The sequence below is a fragment of the Centruroides sculpturatus genome, unplaced genomic scaffold (genome assembly GCF_000671375.1).
Source record: "Centruroides sculpturatus isolate CEXI.00-Female unplaced genomic scaffold, Cexi_2.0 scaffold1236, whole genome shotgun sequence".
Classification (NCBI taxonomy): Eukaryota; Metazoa; Arthropoda; class Arachnida; order Scorpiones; family Buthidae; genus Centruroides; species Centruroides sculpturatus.
In genome coordinates, this window is record NW_019385465.1 from 238033 (window position 1) to 252457 (window position 14425).

General features: G+C 31.9%; 2 protein-coding genes across 2 annotated transcripts in view; both read left to right on the top strand.

Moving 5' to 3' along the window:
* LOC111639249 (ubinuclein-1-like) overlaps window positions 1-1880 on the top strand; it is a 31492-nt gene extending 29612 nt beyond the window's left edge. The window contains exon 6 of the mRNA XM_023385071.1: window positions 715-1880. Coding sequence (XP_023240839.1) covers window positions 715-1114 — 400 coding nt within the window. The 3' untranslated portion in view covers window positions 1115-1880. The remainder of the gene's footprint in view (window positions 1-714) is intronic.
* LOC111639250 (putative GPI-anchored protein pfl2) lies at window positions 1515-5162 on the top strand (the record flags this gene model as incomplete). The annotated part of the gene is made up of 3 exons (XM_023385072.1): window positions 1515-1599; window positions 2866-2884; window positions 3482-5162. Coding segments are annotated over exons 1-3 (1785 nt in total), but the record flags the coding sequence as incomplete, so codon positions are not given.
* Window positions 5163-14425: the final 9263 nt, after the last annotated feature.

The following is a 14425-nucleotide window of genomic DNA, read 5'->3' on the forward strand; positions in this document are numbered from 1 at the left end:
AATGAAATACTAGTGGTGTCAGTAACTTCCTGAAATGTAATTAGACAATCATTATGAATAAGTTTTTGAATTATTTGTTTTTTGGCATTGAGCTGGTGCCAGTCATCCAGTCTTCTCATTGTTCTCCAGTAATATTTGGTTTTTTTTTTAAACATGGGTGCCACTTAAAATACTGACTTTGGCCCATGATTTTGTTGCCAAAGACTGGCTTTTGAAAGAATTTCAAGGGTCTGTGGCAGATTTTCCAACTTTAATGCAAAATTTAATGCTCTCTCCTTTAATGTCCTTGCTCAATTTTCAAGTTTATTTTTGAGTTGCAGTACAATACTAATACAATATTATCAAATAATGTGTAGCAAATATTCTGGTTCGACCAACTCAATACCATGTGGCAGACTGATGTTCAAATGCTTAGGACAGCAATTAGTGGAAACAGTCCAGTTTTTTTTTATTGCACCATGTTACTTTATTTTTATTATTATACATTATTAAAATTGATTTTTAGAAAAATCTGAGTACTTGATATTTTACTGTAATGATACAAAAGAAAAAGCTCTTTTTATAAGTGAGGAATTTATTGTCAAAAAATATTGTCATTTGTATTAGTTTTTTTTACGTTTACAATTGAATATAAATTGCTATTTTTTAATTTATTATATTTTAAAGTTTTGAAATATGTTTTAAAAAATTTCATAAAAATTTACTTGTCAACAGTGCCTTACAGTTATCAAGAAAAAAGAGACAGCCGACTGTTGCAGCTCTATTGCAGCAACATAAGTCACAGTTGCAAGTGGAACCAATTGTTAACGAAAATTCATTCCAGTCAGAAAATGGTGAAGAATGTGCTGAAGATAATGTGAAAGGAGACATTAGTTTAAATGAAGTTGTAGATTCTGTCGTTAAGTCTAATGAAGAGAGAGTTAATAATGGAAATGCAGCATTGACTGCAGGAAGCAGTGATAGCGATGAGCATATTAGACTTGCAATAGAACAGATTAATGCTCCTAAACTACCAGATAATTTATCATCAGATCTCGAAGCAATGATAACTAAATTGAAACAAGTAAGTAGATTTAGCAAATACACAGATAATTCAAATAGAGCACGATCATAAACTGATTTTAAAATTTTAAATTAAAATAAAATGTAAATACACTAAGATTATGTGTAGAATTTTCTGTTATGCTTATAATGTAATAATTGAATTTTATAAGTACACAATGTTACAAGTACATTAAAATTGGGAATGTTTGAATAGTGTGAGATCCGAATTACCCCTGGGTCTAATTAACAATTTAAATATATAGCTAAAATAATGAAGTAAAATATTCTTTCATTTTGGTGTGAAAATATCGTTTTTCTAACGTGGGAAAACTGATAAAAGAGCCACTTCCTTTAACGGAAGTAGACACATCCTTTTGTTTTCCACTTATCTATCACAAATTCACCACCCTGGGAATTGTCGACCCCTCAATAATTTCCCTTTTCATCCGGTCACGTAAGAGAATACAAATATGCTGATTGGTCATAAATCTGGAGATATAGTCAAAGATCTGCATGATTCAGGGAGTACGTCCGAAGATCTCATAGGAAAAGGAGGTATCCCATACTCGTTCCCTAAGGCTAACACCCTTAGTTAGGAGTACGAAAAAGATCTCAGAGAAGACCGACGTAGTCCATATTTGCTCCACAACGCCCTTAGTTGTATCCAATTGAATATAATAATGAGTTAATTTAGGAGTAAAAGAAGAACTTTTAATATTGTGCCAAATCAAGACCTCTCCATGAAACGAAGTATGATCATCGAATACAGATGAACATAAAGACAAAGTAAACTTTGAGGTAGTGTGATTATAAATGAATTTGGGAGCTCTCTCTCTTGAAGCATATATTTAATTAATCCATTGTCTCTCATTCGCTTAATTCTATCTATATATATATATAAAAATGGACATGTATGTCCTTATATCTCACTTTTTCGCCAAAACTACACATCGCACGTGAATGGTGTTTGTATGTGGTGGTAGCCCCAAGTCTCCATTCGTCCATAGGGGTGGTTGCATCTCAATAGCTATAAGGTTGTGGGAGATAAGAGGCTAAAAGTGGTTGAAAGTGGCTTTCTATTTTGAATGTTTTGTTCGATTTTTTCAAATTTGTTCGAATTAAATTTGAACATAAAATTCCAGAAACGTTGAAATTTGTTCGTTTGACTAAACGTAAAAATTCTCTAATTAGTCTGGAAACGGAGGACCTAATTCTTGCATTTTGTGAAAACGGGTAAGATTAGCTATAATGTAATTATCTTAATCTACACTATCGTTACTTTTTGCCCAGCGAAGCGAGTCCTTGCAGCTAGATTCTAGATTACTTAGAAAAACAGTCTTTTATATATATATAAAAAAACTATATTACATAAAAATAAAAACCCAGCGAAGCGGGATCTTGCAGCTAGTTTTGAATAATTCCATTTGTGGAATTTTATTTACTTTTATTTTATTAAATCTTTTATTACTTGTTAAAGAAATATCTCATCTTTGTCTGAATCACATCCATATTATCTCCACATGCGTGTTAATCTGTGTATCTAAATATGATTAAATGGTGTCGGGATCCTGACGTAGGAACAAAGAATTGTGAAATCCTTTAGTTCCGCTTTAGATATAATCAAACTGTAAGTCCCTCCACCCTTAATTTTCCTTGAATTAGGAAAAGCCATTCTTTTTGACAACTGAGGACTATTCTCACGGAATAGATGCCAATTAAGTTATACACAAGTAATAAACTACTCCATATCCCCGGCTAGAATCTCACAATAGAGATACTATGATTAAAAACTAACACAGATGTTAATTTTTTTATTTTTAGCCCTTACAAAGATAAATGAGTCAGAGATATGAAACTAACATCCAAATAATAGAAATAGTTGCTTTTGCTTTTAAAACTATTATATAAGCCTAAACAAAAAAATCTATGTGGGTTGATGACACTCAATGCAAGTAAATTCTTTTCCAGTTCCAAAAGCAAATATTTGTTATTCAGGTGTTAGTTTTGTATTTTTGTAAGGAGTTAGATACAAAACTAATATTTTATGGTAGTTATTGTCTTCAAATAATAATTAATAATAATANTTTTATTTTTTGATATTTTTCTTGTATATGAATTAAGTAAGTGTTATTTGTTTATGTACTAAATTAACTTTTTAAAAAATGTTTAATTATACCTTTCTTTATTGCATAATGTATGTATTGGAATTGGTAAAAACTTATATTGTTTAATTATCCTCTGAGCTAGCATAATAATAGATCTTTATTACTTTCTTTTATGTGTTACTTGAATTTATATTTCATGAATTTCTTAGTGTGAAGTATTTACTAAACTTTATAGATAGATAATTAAATTTTACAAATGAACTATATTATAAAAAATAATAAATAAAAATTGTAAGTTTCACTAATAGTATCAAATTTAAATGTTATTTTAGGAACAAACCAAAGAAGCCTATGTTAGTTCAAAGAAAACCAGGAATTCCCTTAGGGATCCAAGTTCCTGTTGTTCCTGCGGGTCGTCTGTCTTCAAGTGTTGTTCTCTCTCCAATTGCAACGGGCCAAGAATTAGCAGAGGGTATGTCAAACATGAAGGTTCCTACTACATCAGGTGATGATGGAGAGAGTTTGGGTACATTGATTGCAGTAACAACTGCAAACAGTGCCTTATCTGAAGAACAGAAACCCCATATTCTACCAGAAGTTTCTTCTGTGCTACCTTCACGTGCTATCAGTGTAGTGACAAGTTCTGTTCCATTGCAGCAAAGTGATAAAGAAGCTCCTTCATCAACTGTTAGTGCCAAATCCAATGTTTCATCTGAAATAAAGAATACTGGTCATACTGTTCAGGAGAATAAATCTAGCATATCTTTAAGTCAGATAGGTTCTCCTAGTAAACGAATCTTCACTTTAATTAATTCGGGCGATGCTGCCCAATTACAAGCTCAACAAGCTTCGCAGCAAACTTCACTAGCTTCACAAATGTTAGATCGTATTATTTGTGCTAGCTTAGCAAATTTTCCAAATTCGGGTTCTTCTACTACTGAACCCGGACGATACAAACCACTGAGCATAGGTAGAGACCTGAATGCTACAGAACAAAATGTTCGTCCATCACCTAAGAGTGCTTTAGAAGTATCACAACCTAAATTGGATTGTGTGTCAGTAAAACCTCCATCCCCTGCCAAAGTAGATACTCAGGTTGGCAGCCCAAGTACTTTAATTCGATCACCTTCTATTGGTGTTAGCATTTTAAAATCATCTTATCAATCTCCCACTGAACAGAGGCAAATTCATGGGAGAACAACCTCACTGCCAGAACAAACTAAAGGATTAACAACAACACTAGTTGGCAATACTAGTGTATCTTCTAGGAAATTCCAATCAATACCTGTTACAACTTCTGCAAATACTGTTAATACTAGAAAAACTGAGGAACTGAAAATGCCATTTCATTCTTATGAATTTTTAGAAGCATTCAAACGTACACTTGAAAGTTCTCCTGAGCCTTTACAACCTAGAAGTGAATCTTCTACTGTGCTTTCTAGTTCTAAAGTAAAAACTGCTTTGTCAGAGAATACTAGAGAACTTTGTGATGAACCAATGAACTTCAAGAAATTACAAAGTTCTGTAGATAGTGTTTCTTCCCTGATACCTCAGGATTTTTCTTCCAAACAAGATAATCCAACAGTAGTGCATTTGTCAGGTACCTATAAGCGTTCTAATCCACAGGTACGAAGTATGCAATTGACTAATTCTCTTAGAGTTCAGCGATCCTCTCCAGAAACTGTTTCTACTCCAGTATCATTTCCAGAAGGAATGAAAGGTTTTCCTCTTCCCATAAAATCACAAAGTACAAATCCTTCTTGTATAAGCTCATTATCAACAACTAATCCCACGCATGGATTAGTCAGTCGAACGTCACCGGCACAAGCTCACGAACCTGGATTTACCAGTCCCCACAGGCATAATTCACCATCTCCTCATCGTTCTGTAAGTGCTCATAGTCCCAGTCATGGACATCCATCATCCGCTGGAAACAGTGCAAGTCATAATCCATACCAATCAACACCTCTTTCACATTATCCTCCAGTAGAAACTACTCATAATCGTACAATGGTAAGGAAAGTAATGAAATTGTTATAAATTTATTTACTTAATTAAAATATTTATATATTAAGATTTGTAATTACATGTTTGAAAAGTACTTTTAATATTTAACTTGCAAAGGAGTATTTGAAAGATTTATATTGAGTTGGTCTTTACTATGTAAGAAACATTAAATTTTGCTTATTTGAGCTAATTAATATTGTTTTTCTACTTCATTATATTGTATCTCTTCTTTCATATTTATATAAAAAATTATATTTTGGTGTAAAGAATGATAAAAGTTTTAATTCTAAGCAAAAGGCTAAATCTTCAGGATAGTGAGCAGTTTCATAAAATATTTAAATGCTAATAATGAATAACATCTTCATTAAGTCCAATTATTCTCAAGATATGACACATTAATCACCATCTCCTCACCTTCTTGACATTTAACCACCAAACTTTAATAGCATCAATGCCTCTTATACTCAAGCTGACATGCAAAATTTTTTCTTTATCATTACACCATACTGAGATATTAAATGAAATGGACACCAAACACGCACACAGATTTTTTTTTTTTTTACTGTCTTTGGTTCTGGAGGTCTCAAAACTTTGAGATTTGCAAAAAAAAAAATTTGAGTCAAATTTGACCTGAGTACAGTGCTTTTCCTTGTTATGTATATGTTACTGTGAATAATTGATATCTGGCAAATGTCAACATTCTCCGGTGAATGTCAGCATTCACACAGTCGTTTCGTATATGTACGAAATATTTGCTAAATATCATTATTTCTCACTTACACAGGCAAATGTCGACATTCAGCATGCAATGATGAATGTCGACATTTGGCATGCAATGATGGTGAATGCTGAATAAAAATATTTTTATTATGTTTTAAAACAAAAATGCAACTTTTTAATATGTCAAAATAGGAGAAAGCTTAACCCTTTTATTACTGTTTGCAATGCCCCTTTGTTTAGTGTATTTTCTAAAAGGGCCAAGGGCAATATAGGTCAGACAAGGTCAGACAGGTGATATTATTTTAAAAATTCACCAAAAATCAAGTTATCGTTATATTCATATGACAAAATCACGTTACATTTATTAATATCTGTAGTTATAAATACGATATTTTTAAATACATTTCAATAAAAAATTCAATAGAAAAAAAATTATAATATATCAGAACTGACATCTAACTGTGAAAATTTGTAACATTTTGTTAAAATTTATATACTAGGGTTAAGTAGTTTGTTCTTGGCACTAAGCCAGAAAGACTTGAAATATTGTTCTGTATGATTCTGCATAACATTTATGAATGTACGATTTTTCGTTTTAAAATTATCACAGATTATATAAATGCTTTGTTTGGAATCAAAACTTTATTTTGCTATCAATTAATATTAGGAACTAATATACTTTATTGACTTTATTTCGAACAAAAATATAAATTTTTGTAATAAACATGTAAACCAGTAGTAATACATTTACCATGTGCTAATATTTTAGATTAAATTAAAAAATAAAACATATATAAAATATCAGAATTGAAGGTCACAATTTAAATATTTATAATATGTTGACTTATTATAACCGAATAAACTTATTATAGCATGAATGAACGTATTTTAGTAATATTATTATGTAAATATGCTATAAATAGAATAAAAAATTATCAAAAGATATATAAATTAAGAAAAAAAAATCACTAAATAAAAATTTTTGAGTCAACAAAACAACACCTGGACAAAAATATGTGAAACAGATGGTAGACAACACACTACTGTCAAGTGCTGGCATCTGTTGTCAATAAATTTCATTAAAATCGATTTTTGGCAGGGTAACGATGAATTGGTACTCTGATCTATTGTCATAACAGTGGGGGTGCGACAGATCGATACCACGGTTGTAAGAAGGTTAAGAAGCACATGTAAATAAACTGTTGAATCTAAAACGAACAGTACATTCTAAATCCTTAAAGAAAATAATACAATAATAAACTTACATATAAATTATGTGATTAACATTATACAATCTTACTTATTGCAACAACTTAAACTGTTATGGCACTTTGAATTGCACAAGAGTCCCTTGCTTTTATAACTGCATTTATTCATGGAACACTTCTTTTTGCAATGACAGCATGTATATCCTCCTTGCCCGCCACTTTTCGAATTAGCTGCAGCTGCTTCTCTCTCTCAGTGATATTTCTTGAGAAGAAATCTCATCTACGAAAAGTAACTTTTCTTTACAAATTATGAACTGATTACATTATTACGAACTGATCTGTTAATGGTGTCTTTTATTCGGATATCGCCGATGCCTTACCGATGACCCCTCTCATCCTCCGCCACTCGACCTGACAAACCGATCCCCCACCTCACGGGATCAAAAGAACAAAAAATGCCATCCAGTGACAAAGTGGGCGGTTTCCACCAAACCGTTGCCTTCCAGGCAACGGTTTGGTGGAAACCGCCCACTTTGAGGTACGACCTTGTCCTACCTCTGGCTACCTACAAAGGATTTGGCAACAGACTGTCGCCTCTCTGTCGACATTGGCTTCTCGGGTGTCATTTCGATCTAGACCAAAGCTTATCTGTGCTTGTTGACATGCACCGGCAATTGTTCAAATGTATAATAATATAACCAAATATTCGGTCTTTCACTGACGTATTTTTTGTGTCGACATTCACCAGAGAATATCAACATTCTATAATTTTGGTCTTTTATAGTAACATATACATAACAGCTGGGAAAGTAAAACTAACATTTAATTGAAAACAAAATAAAATGTTTCTTTGGGAATTTTGAAACAAATTGCTGATGAAATTACTAAATTTAAAGTCCTTTATTTTTAATAAGAAAAGTGTGATATTTAAAATTGAATCCAAATTTGAAAATTTTATGATCAACATTTTTGAAGAAATATTATAATCATATTTTTTTTACCAATGATATGAATTAGTACAGATAATGAGGAAAGAAATATAAAACAAATAACTTGAATTTATAATTTGTTAAATATCATTGAACAGAAATAAATCTCTCAATTTAATTTCATGCACAGATAAAACTTATATAGTAGTGGCCATAGAAATTGCATTGCCTATAATATATAGCAAAAAGCATTCAATAGAATTGCAAAGTAATGTAATTAAGCTGTGACTGTGATTTGGAATGATAACATATATAGTGTAGACAAAAAACCAAGAAAAATATTATTAAAAAAAAGAAATTTTTTACGCAAGTTCCATATAGCATTGTAAGTGTTGTTTTTTACCATAGACTTACCAGTGAGCACTGCTGCAGAAACTTGCCATTTACAGTTATGGAAGGAAAAAAAGGGGTTTACAGCTTAAAATATGCCTGAAGAGCAATGCAAACTGTTATTTTTCATTGAATAGGTTCCTGATAAATTTTAGGGCTTCCTCGAGCCTTAAGAACAATTTTTAATTGCACCAACATTGCGCCAGCATAAGTTTCTTCTATACCAAGCTCATGATATTAAACTGTCTAATACATTGAAGTTTATTTTCAGGGCTTTACTCAACAATTTTTATGTTTATTAGATCTATGCAGGTTAAAAATTCATATTCATCCAATAACATAACAGAATTTCACATCTCAGCATTTGAATTTGCACATTGTTTAGTCCAGATAAGCTGCTTTTTATGCATTTTAGTCATTAGAGAGGTTGTGGCCGTCGTATTCAGCCCAAAATGTGAACAGCGGACTGTCAAGCGTTGTCATCTGGCAATTCTGGACGGTCGATAATGGCGGTCGCTACGTCTAGCAGACGATCAGCTTAAACTTCTTCATTTTTTTGTATTTTGAGTTAAAATTATGAATTTTTTATTAAAATAATGATTATTTAAGCATTTACAAATAATATTGTAAAGAAACAGACGATTTTAATCCAGAAATTATTTAATTATTCAATTTTTTTGCATGTGATGTGAAGTGCCTATAGAATTTACATATATTTGTCTTCATAATAGCTTATCTTAAGGTAGATTTGTTCTTTCATCGCATCTTCTACTATCAACAGCATAATACGTTTGTAAATTTTAAAAAAATTAATTTTCTGAGCTGCTTTCAAATTTACATAAGCCACTATTTCCCTCAACAAAAGTATGAGGTAGGCCTATTGTCTGATTGTACGGTAGGAGACACCACGCTAATTAAAAATAATTATTTAGTGTTATTAAACATCCTATAAATACTTTAAAATAGTTTAATTTCTTTATTTATCTTCATTGGTAGCATTCGTTGTCAAATGGTTCCGCCATTTTTTCAACAACTTTCCCGTGAGTCAGTGCACAATGTTCACCGAGTCATGTGATATTGTGAACGTCCACTGCAACAATTTTTTCTTGGCATTAAAACGTAAACCGTGTACTTCTGCTTGCTGTGTAGAAGTAACATTTGAACTTGTGTCACAACCTATCTATTAATAATGACTCCTTATGTGGACAATAGGTTTTTAGACCATGTTACACAGGAAATGTCATGCACTTGCATTTAAACCTTCTGCTCTTCTCACTTTACTTTCAGTTCAGAAGAATAGAAGTATGTTTTTGCAGGCTGAGACCCTTCAATATTCTATTCTGGTGCAGCATACTATCATGTTTATTTCCTGATCTAGCTTTTCTTTCAATGTTGCCTTGTTCACTTCTCTTTAATAAATGCACAATTGTTGATTGATAACAATGCACACAGGCTATTTCACTTCAGCATTCAAAACAAAATTATGAACCATTTATGTAATGTTATTTGTCTATGGTGCTTATAAAATGGTGCTCAAAAATCTATGGTGTTTATAAAATTGCACCATCTTCACACTGGTATTTATACCAGCGGATGATTAAAACACCAAAAACATTGGCTGATAAAATCTACCGCAGCAATGAAAAGCATTTCATGTTTATGATTCCATGGTAATACAATCTTTGTGGTTCTTTACAGATATGCAGTAAAATGCTATTTAATGTAAAAAAGTAAACACATTTTTATAGGACTTTATGAATTCTGCAATTTAAAAAAATTGTAAATAGTATTTATGTTTATGAACTGAAAAAAAATGTTTAATTTTTCTGAAATCAATTCACTAAAGTTCAATCTCAAACTTGTATTTAAGGTTATACTTTAACTATTCATATATTATTTATCAAAGTTAATAAAATTAAACACGATTACTCATTAGAAAAGTTTTATCATTAGAATTTTATTTTGCATACTTTGACTTTAAAAATGTCAAAAATAACAGCATTAATGGCTTCTAAAAATATTAAAATGTTTAAACATCAATATGGCATAAGGAGTCTGGAATCAGTTTTCTGTCTCCTGACTATGACTCTTCATTCCTGTTGTTAATATAAGTCTGTGTTTCTCAAATAACTGTCACCAACTCCATAATGTAGTGTTAACTCATTATTGCCATTTAAGTGTTACCATAATGATTTACACTACAGAATAGAGAGATCAAAAGTTACAGAAAATTAAGGTGACAGTTTGTGAAGTATCCTAAACCAACTGTACTACAAAGTTATATGTTTGCAAGGATTTTAATAAGAGGTGATCCACATGATTTGTGTGTAGCAAAAAGAGTGGTGTACAAAATGTTATCTACTGTAAAGGAATATTTCATGACATTCAGATGTGCTCATTAGATTGAATGAAACCTTTAAAGACCAAATTATTTTATAGTTCTATTAAATCTATTATAAATGAATAAGAGCAATTATTCTTTACTTTTTTTATATTTACCAAAGTCAGATACTTAATTACTAAAATTATATTAAAAATATACAAAACTAGCAGGTAGGCCTGGCATTGCTAGGGCAAAAAGTAAGAACAAACATTAAGATTAGATAACTTCGTACTTCTAACCCTTCTATTGTATTATATTATAGAATTTGGTTTATATAACTACAAAGGTTATCTCACATAGCTGATCTTACTCGTTTTCATCGGGTGCAAGAATTAGGTTCTCCTCTTCTGAGGCTAATTAGAGAATCTTTAGATGGGTCTAAAAATATGTTTGATTTCCCACAAAAGCACGAAAAACTGCAAGGATTTTAGTAAGAGGTGATCCACATTAAAATAACATAGTAGAATAGTACAGTAGAAGCAAAGTTCTTCAATTCTTCTAAAATCCTTAATTAATCCTCTCCCTTTCTTCTGTGAGGGAGAATTTTGAAAAATCCCTTCTTAGTGTGTGTTCTCATGACATACCCTAACTGTGTACCAAATTTCAACTTTCAACTGTGAAAGTTTAACAGGCTCTACGCTAATCTTCATCATCATCAACTCATCTCGATTATATTATAAGATTTGATAAAACTTTGATAAAATTCTTAGTTATCGCTTGTACTTTCGTAACTTCATTCAAGGTGAAATGTAAAACGATAAACCGGTATTAAAAAGACTTTCAAACCATTAATTTTTCTTTATTTTTTGTGTATATGCATTTTGATCTGCCTATCTTTATCAGTACATTCATAAGACAAAGTTTAGAAACTGTTGTTTTACAACATATTTCCATGACAATCATTTTCTTGTTTCTGCACCATTTACCTGGTAGATGGTGCAGAAACAAGGTGTTCCTAGTAGGGTCACCCATGCCACTGAGGTCTGTTGGGAGAAATGAAACCAAGAGTGACTGAACCCACATCTTTGGAGATCTAACCATGGTGATAACATGATCCAAGTGTAATACTGGCTCAGACTTCACCTGGGTTAACAAGGTCTGCACTCATGAGTTAGGTAGAGGCTTAAATTGAAAAAAATTGTCACAGTTTCCCTTGGCCAGCAGTGGTGAAAGCAGCACTGGTCCAAGTATGGCTACTGCAATGCCCACACCAGTTTTGGGAAACAAGCCTAATTTTGATGTTTCTAAGGCAATTCTGCCAAGCCACTAAGGCAAGTAAACTATGCCAATGGGTGAAATAGACATCAGAAATGAACAAGTTTATCATCCATACTTCACCATCAGAAAACTTGAAACGGACATGACAGCATACAGACAACAGTTATATCACTTGTTTTCACAACATTATCCTCATCTCACAGTCACTATACAAAGGGTTATTTATCAAAAAGAACAGTTATACATAAAAACCTTATAACACAAACAACACTAGAACAGATCAAACAAATTGCAGAACAATTACACAAACAAGCAAATACTCCCAACATCAACAGCAATCACATTATCTAAAGAGGAGAGCAAAGACTTGCAGGACACACTATGCATTGTGTTGAAATAAATACACAAGACATCCCATCCATTGCACAATGCAGAAAGCACTCAACTGGACAACACCTGGTGTACATTCACAATTTCTGTACAAAAAAAATTCACATCTCTGCACCAAGAACTGGGTAAATATTTAACTGATATCATCAACAGTCCACAAGACATGCCAAATTTTCTCATGCAGGACATCACTACATGAAACCAAAAAACAATAACACCAAAGACCCTGCATAGTACAGATCAATTACATGTCTTCCAACACTTTACAAGATTCTTATCTCTTGCATTGCAAACAAAATATATCAATACATTCATATTGATGAACATAACATTCTTACAGAACAACAAAAAGGCTGCTGTAGAAATCACAAAGGTTGCAAAGAAAACTACTCATTGACTCTGTTATCTTATGAAAAATTCATAAGCAACACAGGAACATACATTGATTACAGAAAAACATTCGACAGTGTCCAACACACTTGGCTGCTGCACACACTTTGCATCTACAAAATTCATCCCCAACTTAGTTTCCTTTGTTTTATCATGCCTCACTGGAGAACAACATTACATCTTAACCTCCATAACACTCACATAAAAACAAATCAAATATACATTAAGCAATGAATTTTTCAAGGAGATTCCTTGAGTTGTCTTTGGTTCTGTCTTGCACTTAACCCTTTATCTAACACATTGAACAAAACACAATATGGCTACAATATCAGACACAACAGAACAACACTGTTCACATTATCACACCTCATATACATGGACAATATTAAACTTTATGCATCCATACAGAATCAGCTGCATCATCTCTCACAAACTACACACACATACTCAAATGATATGTAAATGGAGTTTGGTCTAGACCAAATTCCCATCTCGAGGCCTGCATTAATATTTTTTGTGGCCCACGCTGTATAAAATATGAATAAATATATAAATTTTCCAGCTTAAGGAAGTATGCAGCAAAAATTCAAACGTTATTTTTTACAACTTATGCATGTGAATAGTTTTTACCGCAATGAATTTAGTAAAAATTAAAACAAGAAACTGGCTAACAGACTCACATCAGAATAATTTAAAACTATCAGTGACTAATATGTAACCAAATATTATGTTTACAGCAGCTTTTAGAAGCTAAATTAAGTATATCTATGTTAATTATACATGAATAAATAATTGAGATTTACCAGAATTTTTTTTCTCTTGTATGCAGCCTGCATCAGTTTAAAAGTTTTGTAATGCGGCCCTTACATAGAGGAAGGTTGCCCGTCCCTGGTCTAGACAAATGCAAAACACTGAAAGAGCCGAAAAAAAGCAGACTGTATTCAGAAATGGAGATATTATCAAATCCATGGCACAGGGCAAGTTTTACAAATATTTAGGATCCCAATAGGCGAAAGTTACAGGACATATACAGATAAAACAAAGATTAACACTCAAATACCAGAACAGATTACATACCTTTCAATGTTTATTACAATCAACTTAATATTGTCAGTATATTCAAGAATTTTTGAGTGCAGATTATTTAAAATAGAATTAATGTAGATGATGAAATAACCATATTTTATTCTGATGTTGTATTCTACAAAATGGAGAAAAACTAGAAAGTTAAAACCACCTATTTAAATTTTAACAGATGTAATTAAAAAATAATTCTTCTAATTATCACTTTTGGATAGCTGTTATTATGTTTTATGTATGTATGTCTCTAATCCGACATTAAGTTCGGTGGAATATCATTACAGCTTTCAGGTTAGACACTTCTTTTATTGTTTCCACATATGCATTTTGGACTTATATACAGTAAATGTTAAGTCCCTCTTCAGTGCAATACTACAAATTATTAAAAAAACATAATTAGTAACATGACAAAACTCTTCGCGTGCAGGTCATATTTACTGACATAAAACTATCGTGCTTAAAAATTGTCACACTTATACAATACCTATGGTTCTGTCTTCTAAAACCACGGTGTACAATGGGTAACATTGGAAAGATTTTAAAATACAGCCATTAAAAACA